Below are 12188 nucleotides of genomic sequence, written 5' to 3'. Positions count from 1 at the left end.
GGGTGAGGAGGGGCAGAGAGAGAGAGAGGGAGACCCAGAATCTGAAGCAGGCTCCAGGCTCTGCACTGTCAGCACAGAGCCCAGTGGAGGGCTCGAACTCACGAACTATGAGATCATGACCTGAGCCGAAGTCGGACACCTAGCCGACCGAGCCACCCAGGTGCCCCAACACTGGGTCATTCATAACCAGTCTTAAGGAAGTGTGTGCTAAAATAGCAAACTCAAGGGGCACCTGGGTGGCTCAGTCGGTTAAGCGTCTGACTTCAGCTCAGGTCACGATCTCACGGTCCGTGAGTTCGAGCCCCGCGTCGGGCTCTGGGCTGATGGCTCAGAGCCTGGAGCCTGCTTCTGATTCTGTGTCTCCCTCTCTCTCTGCCCCTCCCCTGTTCATGCTCTGTCTCTCTCTGTCTCAAAAATAAATAAACGTTAAAAAAAAAATTAAAAAAAAAATAAATAAAATAGCAAACTCAAAAGCAAGACCAAAACCTAAAGAAAGATAGCTGCTCCTGCTACCTAAATTTGAGATATAAATGCATTTACAGTTGCATTTCGATTCTTTTATTTGAGTGGGATATTTAAATATTCTTTCTGCTTTGTTAACGTAATTATCTGATTAATAAATACACTTAATATTAAATATTTTATTTCAGGCCATATGCACATTGTATTCTTGAGAATAAAAACTTCTCTGGGAGAGGCAGACTCTACTCAGAATTACCAATTTGGTGTAATGAGATGAATGTTTTCCATAGAGTTACACTAACTCCTAGCTGTATTTTCTTTATTTTGAGTTCAATACTCTCATGTCTTCTAGGAGTTAGGCTGTGATAAAGTTATGCCATGATATCTGTTATACCTTTCTTATTTTTTCATATTCTTTATTAGTGGTCTTTTCTTTCTTTGGATGAATAGGCCTGATTTGGCAAAAACATACTTTGTAGACATTCAGTTACCTTTGTAGCCACACATATGCAACTTTCCAAATGGAAAAAAACAAAAACCAACCACACAAACAAAACCACTGCATCTTTATCATTTTCTTTGGTGTCCCTCACTTTTGCCTGTCTTCCTGGAGGTGAAATAACGTAATCAGTTTATTTGTCTGCTAAAGCACCTTAGAAATATTTTTCCTTTCCCACCTTTACAGGGTCACATTGCTATCTCTAGTCGTCTTGGTAATAAGAAAGTAACACTTGAGCCAAGATCTGAGCAGGAGTTAGCCAGGTGAGGAGGGGTAGCGAGGAGGGGCAGGGCTGGAGTGGGACAGCAGAATAGAGGTTTGGTTTTTGACACGTGAAGACTGACACCCCTGTGTGATAGGCAAGTTTCAAGTAGAGGTGGTGATATAATCCTAGAGCTCTCAAATGAGGTCAGGACTGGAAATCCAACCCTGTGAGCCACTGCCATGTTCATGGACCGTACCTGAAGCAATGGAAATGGGTAAGATTACCCAGGGAGTAGGTAATCCTTTACCAACATTGGTAGACTTTATGCCAAAAAGTCTGCTCCCTCTTACAGCTACACCCAGAGAGCAAGGGGAGCTCATCTTCTACCTTCACGAAGGCTTTGTCCGACAGCTGATTCTTTCCGTAAAATTATTTTCCTTTTCTCATTCCCTCAGACCGTGTTTTAGAACCGAAAGAGTTAAAGAGGACAGTGTCAATACAGATTTCCAAAAGACAAGTTATAAGGGAAAGAATGTAGTTTGTATTAAAAATAAAAACAAAGTAGGGGTGCTTGGGTAGCCAAGTCAGTTAAGTGTCTGACTTCAGCTCAGGTCATGACCGCACGGTCCGTGACTTCGAGCCCCGCGTTGGGCTCTGTGCTGACAGCTCAGAGCCTGGAGCCTGTTTCAGATTCTGTGTCTCCCTCGCTTTCTGCCCCTCCCCACTCATGCTCTGTCTCTCAAAAATGAATAAACATTAAAAAAAATTTAAAAAATAATAAAAACAAAGTAGAACAAAAAGTCCCATGAAAAGCTAAAGAGAAAATTTACTAAAATAATTCTTAACCATTTCCTCTTGACTCTTACTTTTTTCTAGCCAAGTCCTATCACTCTAACTTTGACTTTGCATACGTATGAGCTTTGTTTCTTCATTCTGCAAATATTTGCTTTGCTCACTGTGTATGTGTGTGTCTATTTGTATGCTTATAGGTGCATATACATATATATAACATACAGAGATATATTTATATATACATACACACACAGTCTTTTCCTTTAATATACACTTACTCATGGCAAATGAAATGTAAAGAGAGACTGGCATAGTATATCAATCAGTAGCTAGTCAATAAATATTGCTGCCTGCCAAGGATATGAGAAGCTATCCTTAGATACAATGATGTAAAAATAAATTTACATTTATTTTTTTGTGCACTCATTCCACGTTTTGAAGCCAACCTTTACTCTATGAACTTTAGCACTGTATATTTTGCTTTTTTCCAGATTTGGGACTCTCAACTGTGATAATTAATTAATCTACTTCTTTATTATTATTCTGGTTAAAAACATTTACATATACATGGTGTCCACTTTTAATGTGCTAAAACTGTATGACTCTGCTTTATAAAATCCTACAGATTACCCATACGTTGTTCAAAGATCTCTGCTAACGTATTTATAGATAAAGGCACAACAGTTCACAAATTTGTTAGGAATTTACTGTACCATAATTCCATGAGAATCAGAATCTGGCCTACTGGAAAAGGATCACTCCAAAATATATCAAAGGCTTTGTCATTTTCTTATTACTCAATCTTGGAATTTTAAAATGGCAGCGTTTGGTAAGAAAATATAAGATGACAAAATTCTACTCCCAACCTTAAGAGAGAATACTCTACTTTGGCCACTGGCAGTCTCCACCCGAAAAATCCAAGAGAACCACTGCTTACCGCTAATTAATGATATTCTTTCTGGTCATAAATGACAAAGGGGCTCTAAGCTGCATTCCAGCAAGAGTAAAGCATAATTTTTACTTCATTTACTAAAGAAAATAATACATTTATTTTTGAGCATAATACAATTTTAACAGTAAATCATGGGAAGGGCATTTGAATTTATTGGTCTAGTTGTTCACGTGACTTCTGAAAGGGCAATCAGAAACACAACAAAATCATAGGACTCTAAGTAGCCACTGCTGTGAGTCCCTTATTTAGTTCCATATATTAGGAAGACTTCGTTACTGGTATTTTGAATTGATTTTTAGTTGTTAACCTTTGGTTAGATTTTTAAGTCGTCTTCAGCAACAATTACCACCTTTCATGCCGACTCAATAAAGTGAGCTGATGGAAACATGAGCCACTTGGAAATATTAGCACAGGAACAGCCATATGAATGGATGCAGAGGAAAATTACTAACTTCATGCTAAGCTTTAGCTACAATAATCAGAGAATGATTTTTGATAGGAAAATATTGCTGACATTCTTGTTTAAAAAGCAGAGGAACTCCAACCACAGGACAATGCATATTAGATTACTGCACATTTGCATAACATAAGCCAAGCTAGAAGCACATAACAAAAGAGGTGCAGGATAAAGGATTCTGTTTTGCCAGGAAATTTTCAAAAGCAGAAGAGTAGCACAAAGGAAATACCTTAAGATCTCGCCTTTCCAGATGCAAAAGTTCAGCCCCTCTGATGTCATGACGGATGAAGATTTCTTTGTACTCTCCCAAACTGAGCAGATCCAGCCAAGCAGCAACTTCCTCTGTGCCCCATTTTTGAACTACCAAAGTTAAGAGCAAAACCCCCTTAATTTCTACATGCTCAATGCATTACAAAGCAAAGGTTGGCCAAAGAAGATGCAAAACAGAGTACAGCGGGCAGTGCTAGCAAAGGGAAAGGTTAAAGGTGTTGTTTCAACAAAACTCCAATTTCGTTGTTCCCCATGCAGGTTACAGACCATCAATCAACACAAAGGTCTGACTAGGCAAAAACATTCACTGCTGGGCACCCAAACTACACAATAGGAATAAAAAATGTATTTCTCATGATTAGGATAAATAGTACAAGATCAAAATAAGCTCTGATGATTTCTTTAAGACCATATATGGCACTAATTTAATTTAAGTAGCTACAAGTGCTAATTAAAATATGAAATCTGAAACAGGGTACTGAATTTTACACAAACTTCTGTTTTGGGTCTTGCTGTCTTCAAGTATCGCCTTTATTGATTCTATTACTATTTATAATTATAATTATTGATAATTACAGCACCAAACATGTTGTTAGATCATTTTAATGTCCTCTAAAAGCCGTCAATGCTTCTAAGATTCGTTGGATTGTTATTTTCCAATGTAGACAATCATGGTTGTATACATTTTATTCAACGTTGCTTAGCTGAATTAAAGTTTATTTATTTGCCCTATTTGGTTTTAAAATGCCCTTCAATAGCTGCTCTACGATTGTCAAAAATAAGGTCATGTATCACTTTTTAAAAGGAGTTAGCTAACTCGGAAGAATTATAAAATGACTTGATTATGAAAGGCACCTACTGTCCCATACACAGAACTTGAAGGTGTTTTAGCACCAGTGCAGCATTAACGTTAATTTCTAGGGGAAGGTGGAAAGGGAACCAGACAAACAACATCAAAGGCAGAGTTTAATCTTCGCTTGAGAATGCAAATGTCACAGTAGATTGTCATTACTGAAGGAATGAAATGGTGTAGTAAGTCTTCGAAACAGGAGAAAAAGAACAGGTAACTTTAGGTAGAAGATATATTTAGCAAGTTAAAAGATATATTTAGCAAGTTTCTATATTTCATTTATGAAAATCTCGATTTTGAACTCTGACGAGAAACAAGTTATCCACTGATGCCTTGAATTGTTAAGCAAGACAAAGGACCATCTAAACAGATGCACTGATGTCCACTGAAGAGAGTACAAGCAAACCTCGTTTTCTTGTGTGCATCATAACTACAGGCTCTTACTGGTTTTTGGACTTTGCTTGGGTATAATATGATTTACTTTATTATGGTAAAATGAACACAAAACTCTCCATTTTAGCCAGTTTATGGTACACAATTCAGCAGCATTTAGTACATTTGTAATGTGCAATGGTCACCACTAATAGTTCCAGAACATTTTCATCACCTTGGTGACACTGCTTTAATAAGTTATTTTTTCCATAATGTAATACTTTCCCTTCCAGTGTGGATCACCTACCAGGCTGTGAACCTGTCTTCTGTTTCTGAACCTTTTCCTTTTTAAATTTTGGCACTATACGAAATACTGTGCTTCTGCTGTTTCTCTTGGTGCAATCCATGGGGGGTTCCTGTTCGGGTCGAGCAAGAAGAGAATTTTCTCAGGACGTTAAGAGAAGAACAACTCACTCTGATATTACAGACAATGCAGGAATAAATGCAAAACACTGCTGAAATGACAATGCAGGAATAAATGCAAAACACTTCTTAAAATAAAAGTGTACAATGTTATGTACTACCGAAGATGTACTGATTCCCCGAAGATACCTCTGTTCATAGAAAAGCCTTTTCTTGCTTGTTCAAGAACAGCACATTTGAAAGTAGCGTCCAGAATTCGTTTTCCCTGGAATGTCCCTTTTTCAAAAGATGATTTCAAATTCTATTGTCAGAAAGTCTACACTTACAAAGAAACAGGCCAGATTTTACATACCTCATCTTCGTTTGGATGTAAGATATAATAAAGCCAAGGAATCTCTGTTAACTTCTGCAACTCCACCTCCACAGAATGTAAGGCATTAGATACCCGCTCTTCATGTGGGGATTCTAAGTGCTATTTACCAGCAGGTTAAAAAACAAAACAAAATAAAACAAGTCTCAGTGACCAATCTCAAACAGAATAAACATATTTTTTTTTTATAGCAGATATCCTCAACTCTTACTAGGCTAGGTTATTGTTGTTGGTAATATAAAGGAATATAGAAAAGAGAACACATTATTTTATATTGAGCTCATTTAAAAAAAAAATCTGAATTGATTTATCCGTACTTCCCAAAGACAATATAAGTAGTCAGTGTGACTTTAATAATGTCACAGAAAAAAAAAAGTATATCACTTTGGGTAGTGTTGTTGGTTTTTTTTTGTTTGTTTGTTTCCTATGTAAATTCTTTCCTCTCCCTCCCTTCCAAACCATGCATCCATCCATCCATTCTGCTGCATTCTGGTAACTAATCTCACTATTCTACTTATTTGCGGCAGAAATCCTTCTGATTTCCATAGGTCACTACGTAACCAAATAATGCTATTTTAAAACCTGGTCAAAAACATGTCACATAATAAGAACTGGCTGGTACAGAAATCTCCTGGAGAAATAGAAGAATAAGTTTAAGTGGGGGGGGGGGGGGGTACCCATGAATCTCAGAAAAATTTATGACAAAAAGCTGTTGTCAAAATAAGGGCAAAAGCTAAATGGTTTGAAATCTGGAAGGGGGGAAGGGGTTTTGGAAACTTTATAGAGAATTTAACCAGTCACCTATTACCCACTTATTTGAAACAGTTATTAAAAAGCATGTAGAAATTCAATGGTAAAGGTGAAATAAACACTGTTATGTGTAGGTCGGGAAGGGAGGTGACTACATTCTAGTTACTTGTTACTATGCAACCAAAGGAAGCCTGGCTGATTTTAAGAGTCTTAGTTTCTTCCTAAAATAGTATAAAGATTATTTCTAAGGTCTATTCCAGCTAATCAATACTTCCATAAACCACTTTAAAATTGTAGAGTATCTACATATAGCCTTGCAGAATTTTACACTTAAAGTTCAGAGAAAATGTTACTGTTATTTATTATGGTCATTCTCCCCCCCCCCCCCCCCCCCCCCCCCCCCCAGTTATTCAAGGTATCTATCATTTCTAGTAGTTAATAAAAATTTGGAGATTCTCCAGCTTGTCATGTAAAATTCACCATTTTCCTTTGAGTCTAAGAATATATGCCTTATAAAATTGATAAAATGGTATTACACATTTATTCAAGAAGCAAAATGAAGTGCGAACCTTAGTAGATCTCGAATATAAGTGACTGTATTTTCACATCAATGTTATCAAAGGTTATGGAAAAAACTCACTGGTATACATTTTAAACCAAACACCCACATTTGACAATGACAGAAGCAGACTGAAATGATTAAAAGTCTGCGTGGGTGGTCCTTCTATATTAACATAATATAATTAATAAATATTAACCAACTAACACTCAGAGGGTACTTTCAGAGTAGAGAGCTAAAATACAGAATAACTTATGCTTCTAGTTCTCGTCAATCATAAGTGATCTTAATCATGTTTCAAATAAGGCAAAAAATACATGTCCTTCACCTAAACTTGGGACCAAAGTCACAGCTCATTGGATTTCACTGGACACATTTTAGAAAAGCAGCAAAAAGACTCCGGTTAATGACAGAAGTTCCAAGAATTGGCAAAATGTTCCATTGGTTTTATCATAAAAGATACCCAATGTTTCCTCCTAAAAGTTTTTCTTCACAGCCAAAGCATCAGCAGCCACCTGTGACCCAAGGAACTTATATTTCAGCTTTCTCTGGAGGTGGGTAAGAGCAGTGGACACCATTCAACCTTTATATATTCACTCTTCTCAGAGTAGAAGATGCTCCAAGGACGCTCTTCTGGACCCCAAGCAAACAGAAATTCCAACCACAGTCACTTAGTTAGCTAGCTAGCCTGTGACACACCTCCCATTTTCCCACTAGGCCAGATACTATGACTTTTACTACCACTTTTATTTAGGTGTATATTTTCCAAAGCAAGAGATAATATTAGTCAAGAGAAATGTTTTAAGATCACCACCGATCAGTTAATCAGAATTGTTACAAGGAAGTTAAAAACAGCTAACACATTTAGGCTTTCTACACAGTTAGGACAGCACGTGTGAAAACCCACAAGTGAACACTAGGTGACGAGAAGACCCAATATTCTAGAACATTTGAAAAAGGGGAGAGAAGAAAGGCTGACCGGTCAGACTCTGGGCAAACCAAACAGGATGTCCGTGGAACAGTTGCACTGTAGCACTTATGCTTGAGGTCCATGGACTGTGGTTAGATTCACACCTGCCCTAAACTTGATTTCCAGGACCACTCTGAGTTAATCTAGGGATATGGCTAGTTCTTGAATTTAGTTCTTGAAACATCCAGTCTAGAAAGGGTTGCCCTTTAAGCAAATCTAAAAATCATACCAATCACATTTCAAAATATCATGTTTCAAATCTATCAAAGCTGACTGGGGACAGTAGAACTGCATAAAAACATGATGGCATATGCGAGGGGAAACTTCTCCTGTTAGCCTGAATCATTACTCCCTGGTTTAGCCATGTCCTTTCCTGAAGGCAAAAGCTAGGTACAGAGAAAGCTGTAAGGATGGAGGCCAGAAGGCTGATCCTGCCTTAGAATCTGATGAGTGCATGCTCCTGACTGAAAGGGAGGCCCATACATTGATCATCATTCTTGTGTTATCAGTCGTTTCCTCCTTACCAAAGGAACCCTGCCAACTAGTAAAGATTCTGTTTCATTATACAGTGCCTTCACATTGATGGCTATTTCAGTGGCAGTGTCTCTCGTAAGACTCTAGAAAAAAAAACACAACAACACATCAAAGACAAGTAGTTCTGTATTAAATTGGGATTCAATCATCAGCAAATACCTTAAATTTTATTCTTCCAAGAAATTCACATCACAAATGTTTTTAAAAACCTACCAAATTTGTATTGTCATTGAATAACTTCACACTCATGTTTGTTAGTATGATTACTTCTTCTGACCTTTAGAACAGAACCAAACAAATGCTCTGACTGTACTGATACACTCAGGACCATATCTCCTACATACAAACGTGTGCCTGTTGCCAACAACATACACATATTCCCACAAAAAAGTTAAGTCAAAGGAAACGATGTCTTAAAGGGGCATTATCAGATCATAGTCAGTTCTATCCACTGACTTTGACTCTCAGAAGTTCCAACCAGATTGCTTTTTTAGCACTTATCTATTAATTTAGGTGACTTCCATCCAATAATTAAAAGGAATATAATGATGCTATATCCGTTTTCTGTACCCTACAGTCTTGTACTGTGTATCACATTTCAAGAGAGTTATATTGTATCCCTTTTATTCACTATTAATGTGTACATTAAAAAGTTTACAGAAGTTAAAAAATTGTAGTCTCTACATTAAACATTACCAGTTTAGTAGAACAAAATGAAGTGAGAATAGCTTCTGTGTACAACTTCAACAATGAATAAACATCGCTAATAAAATACATAGTATCTACCTGTGCCCACATCAAGGTGTAGGGGAGAAGGTAAAAGAGAAGACAAGGAGGAATGGTAGCAGCCCGAACAGAAAGAGTGGAAGGAAGATGGCAAGGTGACAGATGACTGAGAGTGAAGTGTGTGTGTGTGTGTGGGGCGGGGGGGGGGGGGGGGGGGGGTGGGTGGGAAGAAGAGAATTTAAGAGCAGGAATGGAAAAATGGCAGGAAAAGAAAAATCAGGAAAAATATGGGCACAAATTTACCATAAGCTTCTGGCAGACACTATTATAGGTGTATAATGTTTTTCAAAGGGCGTGGCACATTTTATAGCATCGAAATACATGTGTAATACCAAACAATCCGTAGAATAAGAATTTACCATGAGCTCCTCACCTCTGGGAACCGCGGGTTGGCTTTATTCAGTGCGTGGGAACACGCATTCACAGCGTGGGCCAGTTCTTGTTCCAAAAGACAATGGATGGTGGCTGCGTCACAGATCCTGTAAGCAAAAGTAAAGCAGACGAACCAAAAAAACTTTGAGCACTGCTGATTTTTCTCAAGTGCAGAAGTGGTACACTAAGGCAAGTAATAATAATAATAATAATAATAATAATAATAAAAAGTCATTATGGAAATTTTTTTAATGAGTGCTCAATTATGCATAACAAAGGGTAAATTTAAAAACTTCAAACCCCATTGCAACAAAGAATACTAAACCAAAAATCTTAATAGGAAGAATTAGGCTGAGCATCACAGATAAGCATACTGAAGTGCTATTTGGAAGAACAAAATGTAAGAACACTTCATTTTGAAGTATCATTGTAAAGTGAGACAGGTCCCAAATGTCGGGAGCAGAAACTTAATCTTTTATTCATTGAAGCTTCGACTAGAAAGAAATAGAATGGATTAAGGGAAGAACATTGCTGTATTTGTCATCTACTGCTAAAGTTCTTTACAGACATTATCTAATTTAATATTCACAACTTAAAAGGTAGCTGTGATGAATTTTCTCTACTTTATAGACGGAGACCTTGAGGCTTGGAGAGATTCAGTACGCATACAAAGCTAATTAAGTAATAGAGCTAGGATTTGAATCTATGTCCATCAGTTCCAAAGCCTGTTGTGCCACAGTCCTCTAGAATCTCAACCTTCAAGAATGTCCTGAACAGACAGGATCCTGGAGGGCACTCAGGCCAAAGAAGAGAAAGCAGGAAAAGTTCCACCAATTGCTAGAAAATGATGGAAAGTTTGCAGATAAGCAAGACAGCCAAACTATTCAAATCCTTTGTTTCTGGCATCTTCAAGGAGAACGAGCTACACACAAGAGAAGAGACTAGTCCTGTATGGTTGAACCAAAAGGAAAGGAAAAGAGTTTAAATCTTAAAGATGATACAATTGATATCCAAGGCACAAAGGAATTTGCAAATGTCATCTCAGTATTGCTACCAATAATCTTGAGAAATGATGAAGAATGGGACATTTATCAGAAGGACAGAGGTGGGTAAAAGTTATTCTAACTTTCAAACAAAGGAAAAGAGGTAAATCGATTTCAGATGAATACTTCGACTGCCTACTAAATCTAGAAATTTCCAATGTAGTTTAAATTCTGTAAGTCCAACATAGACCCTGTCATTTTCCCTCTCAAATCTCCTTTTCCTCCTGAATCCTATGGTTCCTTGAAAGGCTCCATAATCCATCCAGCCATTTGGTAGAAACCTTAGAGTCGCCCTGTCTCATAATTCAGGCCATTTAGCAATTTTAGATCCTAATCTATCTTAAGTCTCTCTTCTTTCCATCTCTATTACCTCAATCAGCTGTTTCCTATCAGGACCATTCCAAGAGTGTTCACCCTGCCCCTGCTTTGCTGTCTTGCAGACAATGCTCCACATTGCTTCCAGAAACATTCTGATGAAGACTTGGCTCTTCTTCACCTCTCCATCCACATATCCCACTCTCTCACGTATACCATGCCACCCTGGTTTCCTGAGATTTCCTAAAAATACTATGCACTCACACTCCTCTGGGCCTCTGCCCAGGCTTGTTCCCGTGTTTAGAATGCTCCTTCTCTTACTCTCCACCCAAGACTTGGCTGGGAGATCACTTCTTCTAGGCAGCCCTCCCTTACTTTTGTGGCCTCCTTTGTTCATCCACAGCGCCCCACTGTGAGTCTTGTAAGTCCTTTGGCCACACTTTTCCCTACTACCCTGCCAGCAAATTAAGAAGAGGGACCAAACACAGCCATTTTGTCATCCCTAGGGCTTAATATGGAGGTTGGCATGTAGCAAAGACTCAAAATTATTTGCTGAATATTAAATGAATAAGTTTTGAAAATAGATGAGTGAGCCTGATTTTCATCTTTTACAAAATTAAACAAACAGACTAGGGAGTATATGGGGAACCAAACTAGGTTGACCAAAAGCAAGTCTGGCCAACCTTCACTTCCCTTTTTTTGATAAGGTTATTTGGTTAGTTGACAGGAAGTTAATATAGGAAGTATATTTGGTTTCAAGGGAGATAATATAGGAAGTATATTTTGGTTTCAAGAAAATGCTGTAGCTCTATTTTTGATTTTTTGAAAAACCACCATATTGTTTTCCATCATATGTTAATTAGCTTGATTATGGTAGTTATTTTACAATGTATACATATATCAAATTATGACATGTATATCTTGTGTATATAAGTGATTTTATTTGTCACTTATCCCTCACCAACCTGGAAAAGAAAGAAAAACAACCCCATTGTAACGTGGAGTCCACAGAAGTTGTTTGTAGTACCCTAAAACTAATCTCTCTGTGAATAAGAAGCTGGGAGGTACAATAATGCAGTTCTGTGCATATAGCTGCCTATTCATTTTCCTTTACCTTGCTTCTAAGCTACTTAGTATCTTTCAGTTATACTTTATTCTAATTCTGAATGTTGGTCTCCAGCTATAGGGAGGAAGGCATATCTTTTCT

At 37.7% G+C, this 12188-nt stretch overlaps 1 protein-coding gene across 6 annotated transcripts in view; it reads right to left on the bottom strand.

Annotated features, from left to right (window-relative positions):
* The window catches only part of DGKH (diacylglycerol kinase eta), a 182665-nt gene that overhangs the window by 14640 nt on the left and 155837 nt on the right, over window positions 1-12188 (bottom strand). For 4 of the 6 annotated variants that reach the window (XM_053899179.1, XM_019447434.2, XM_019447442.2 and 1 more), the window contains 5 exons: window positions 9625-9730; window positions 8456-8548; window positions 5635-5754; window positions 5167-5275; window positions 3597-3727 (listed from right to left, as the gene is read on the bottom strand). In XM_053899179.1, the coding sequence (XP_053755154.1) occupies window positions 3597-3727; window positions 5167-5275; window positions 5635-5754; window positions 8456-8548; window positions 9625-9730 (559 nt within the window). The remainder of the gene's footprint in view (window positions 1-3596; window positions 3728-5166; window positions 5276-5634; window positions 5755-8455; window positions 8549-9624; window positions 9731-12188) is intronic. The other 2 variants (XM_053899180.1, XM_053899182.1) reach the window with 2 other exon arrangements.

This window comes from Panthera pardus, unplaced genomic scaffold, assembly GCF_024362965.1.
Source record: "Panthera pardus isolate Hobbes unplaced genomic scaffold, ASM2436296v1 HiC_scaffold_1, whole genome shotgun sequence".
Classification (NCBI taxonomy): Eukaryota; Metazoa; Chordata; class Mammalia; order Carnivora; family Felidae; genus Panthera; species Panthera pardus.
Note: the sequence above shows the minus strand (reverse complement) of the source record. Positions and strands in the feature narration are given on the sequence as shown.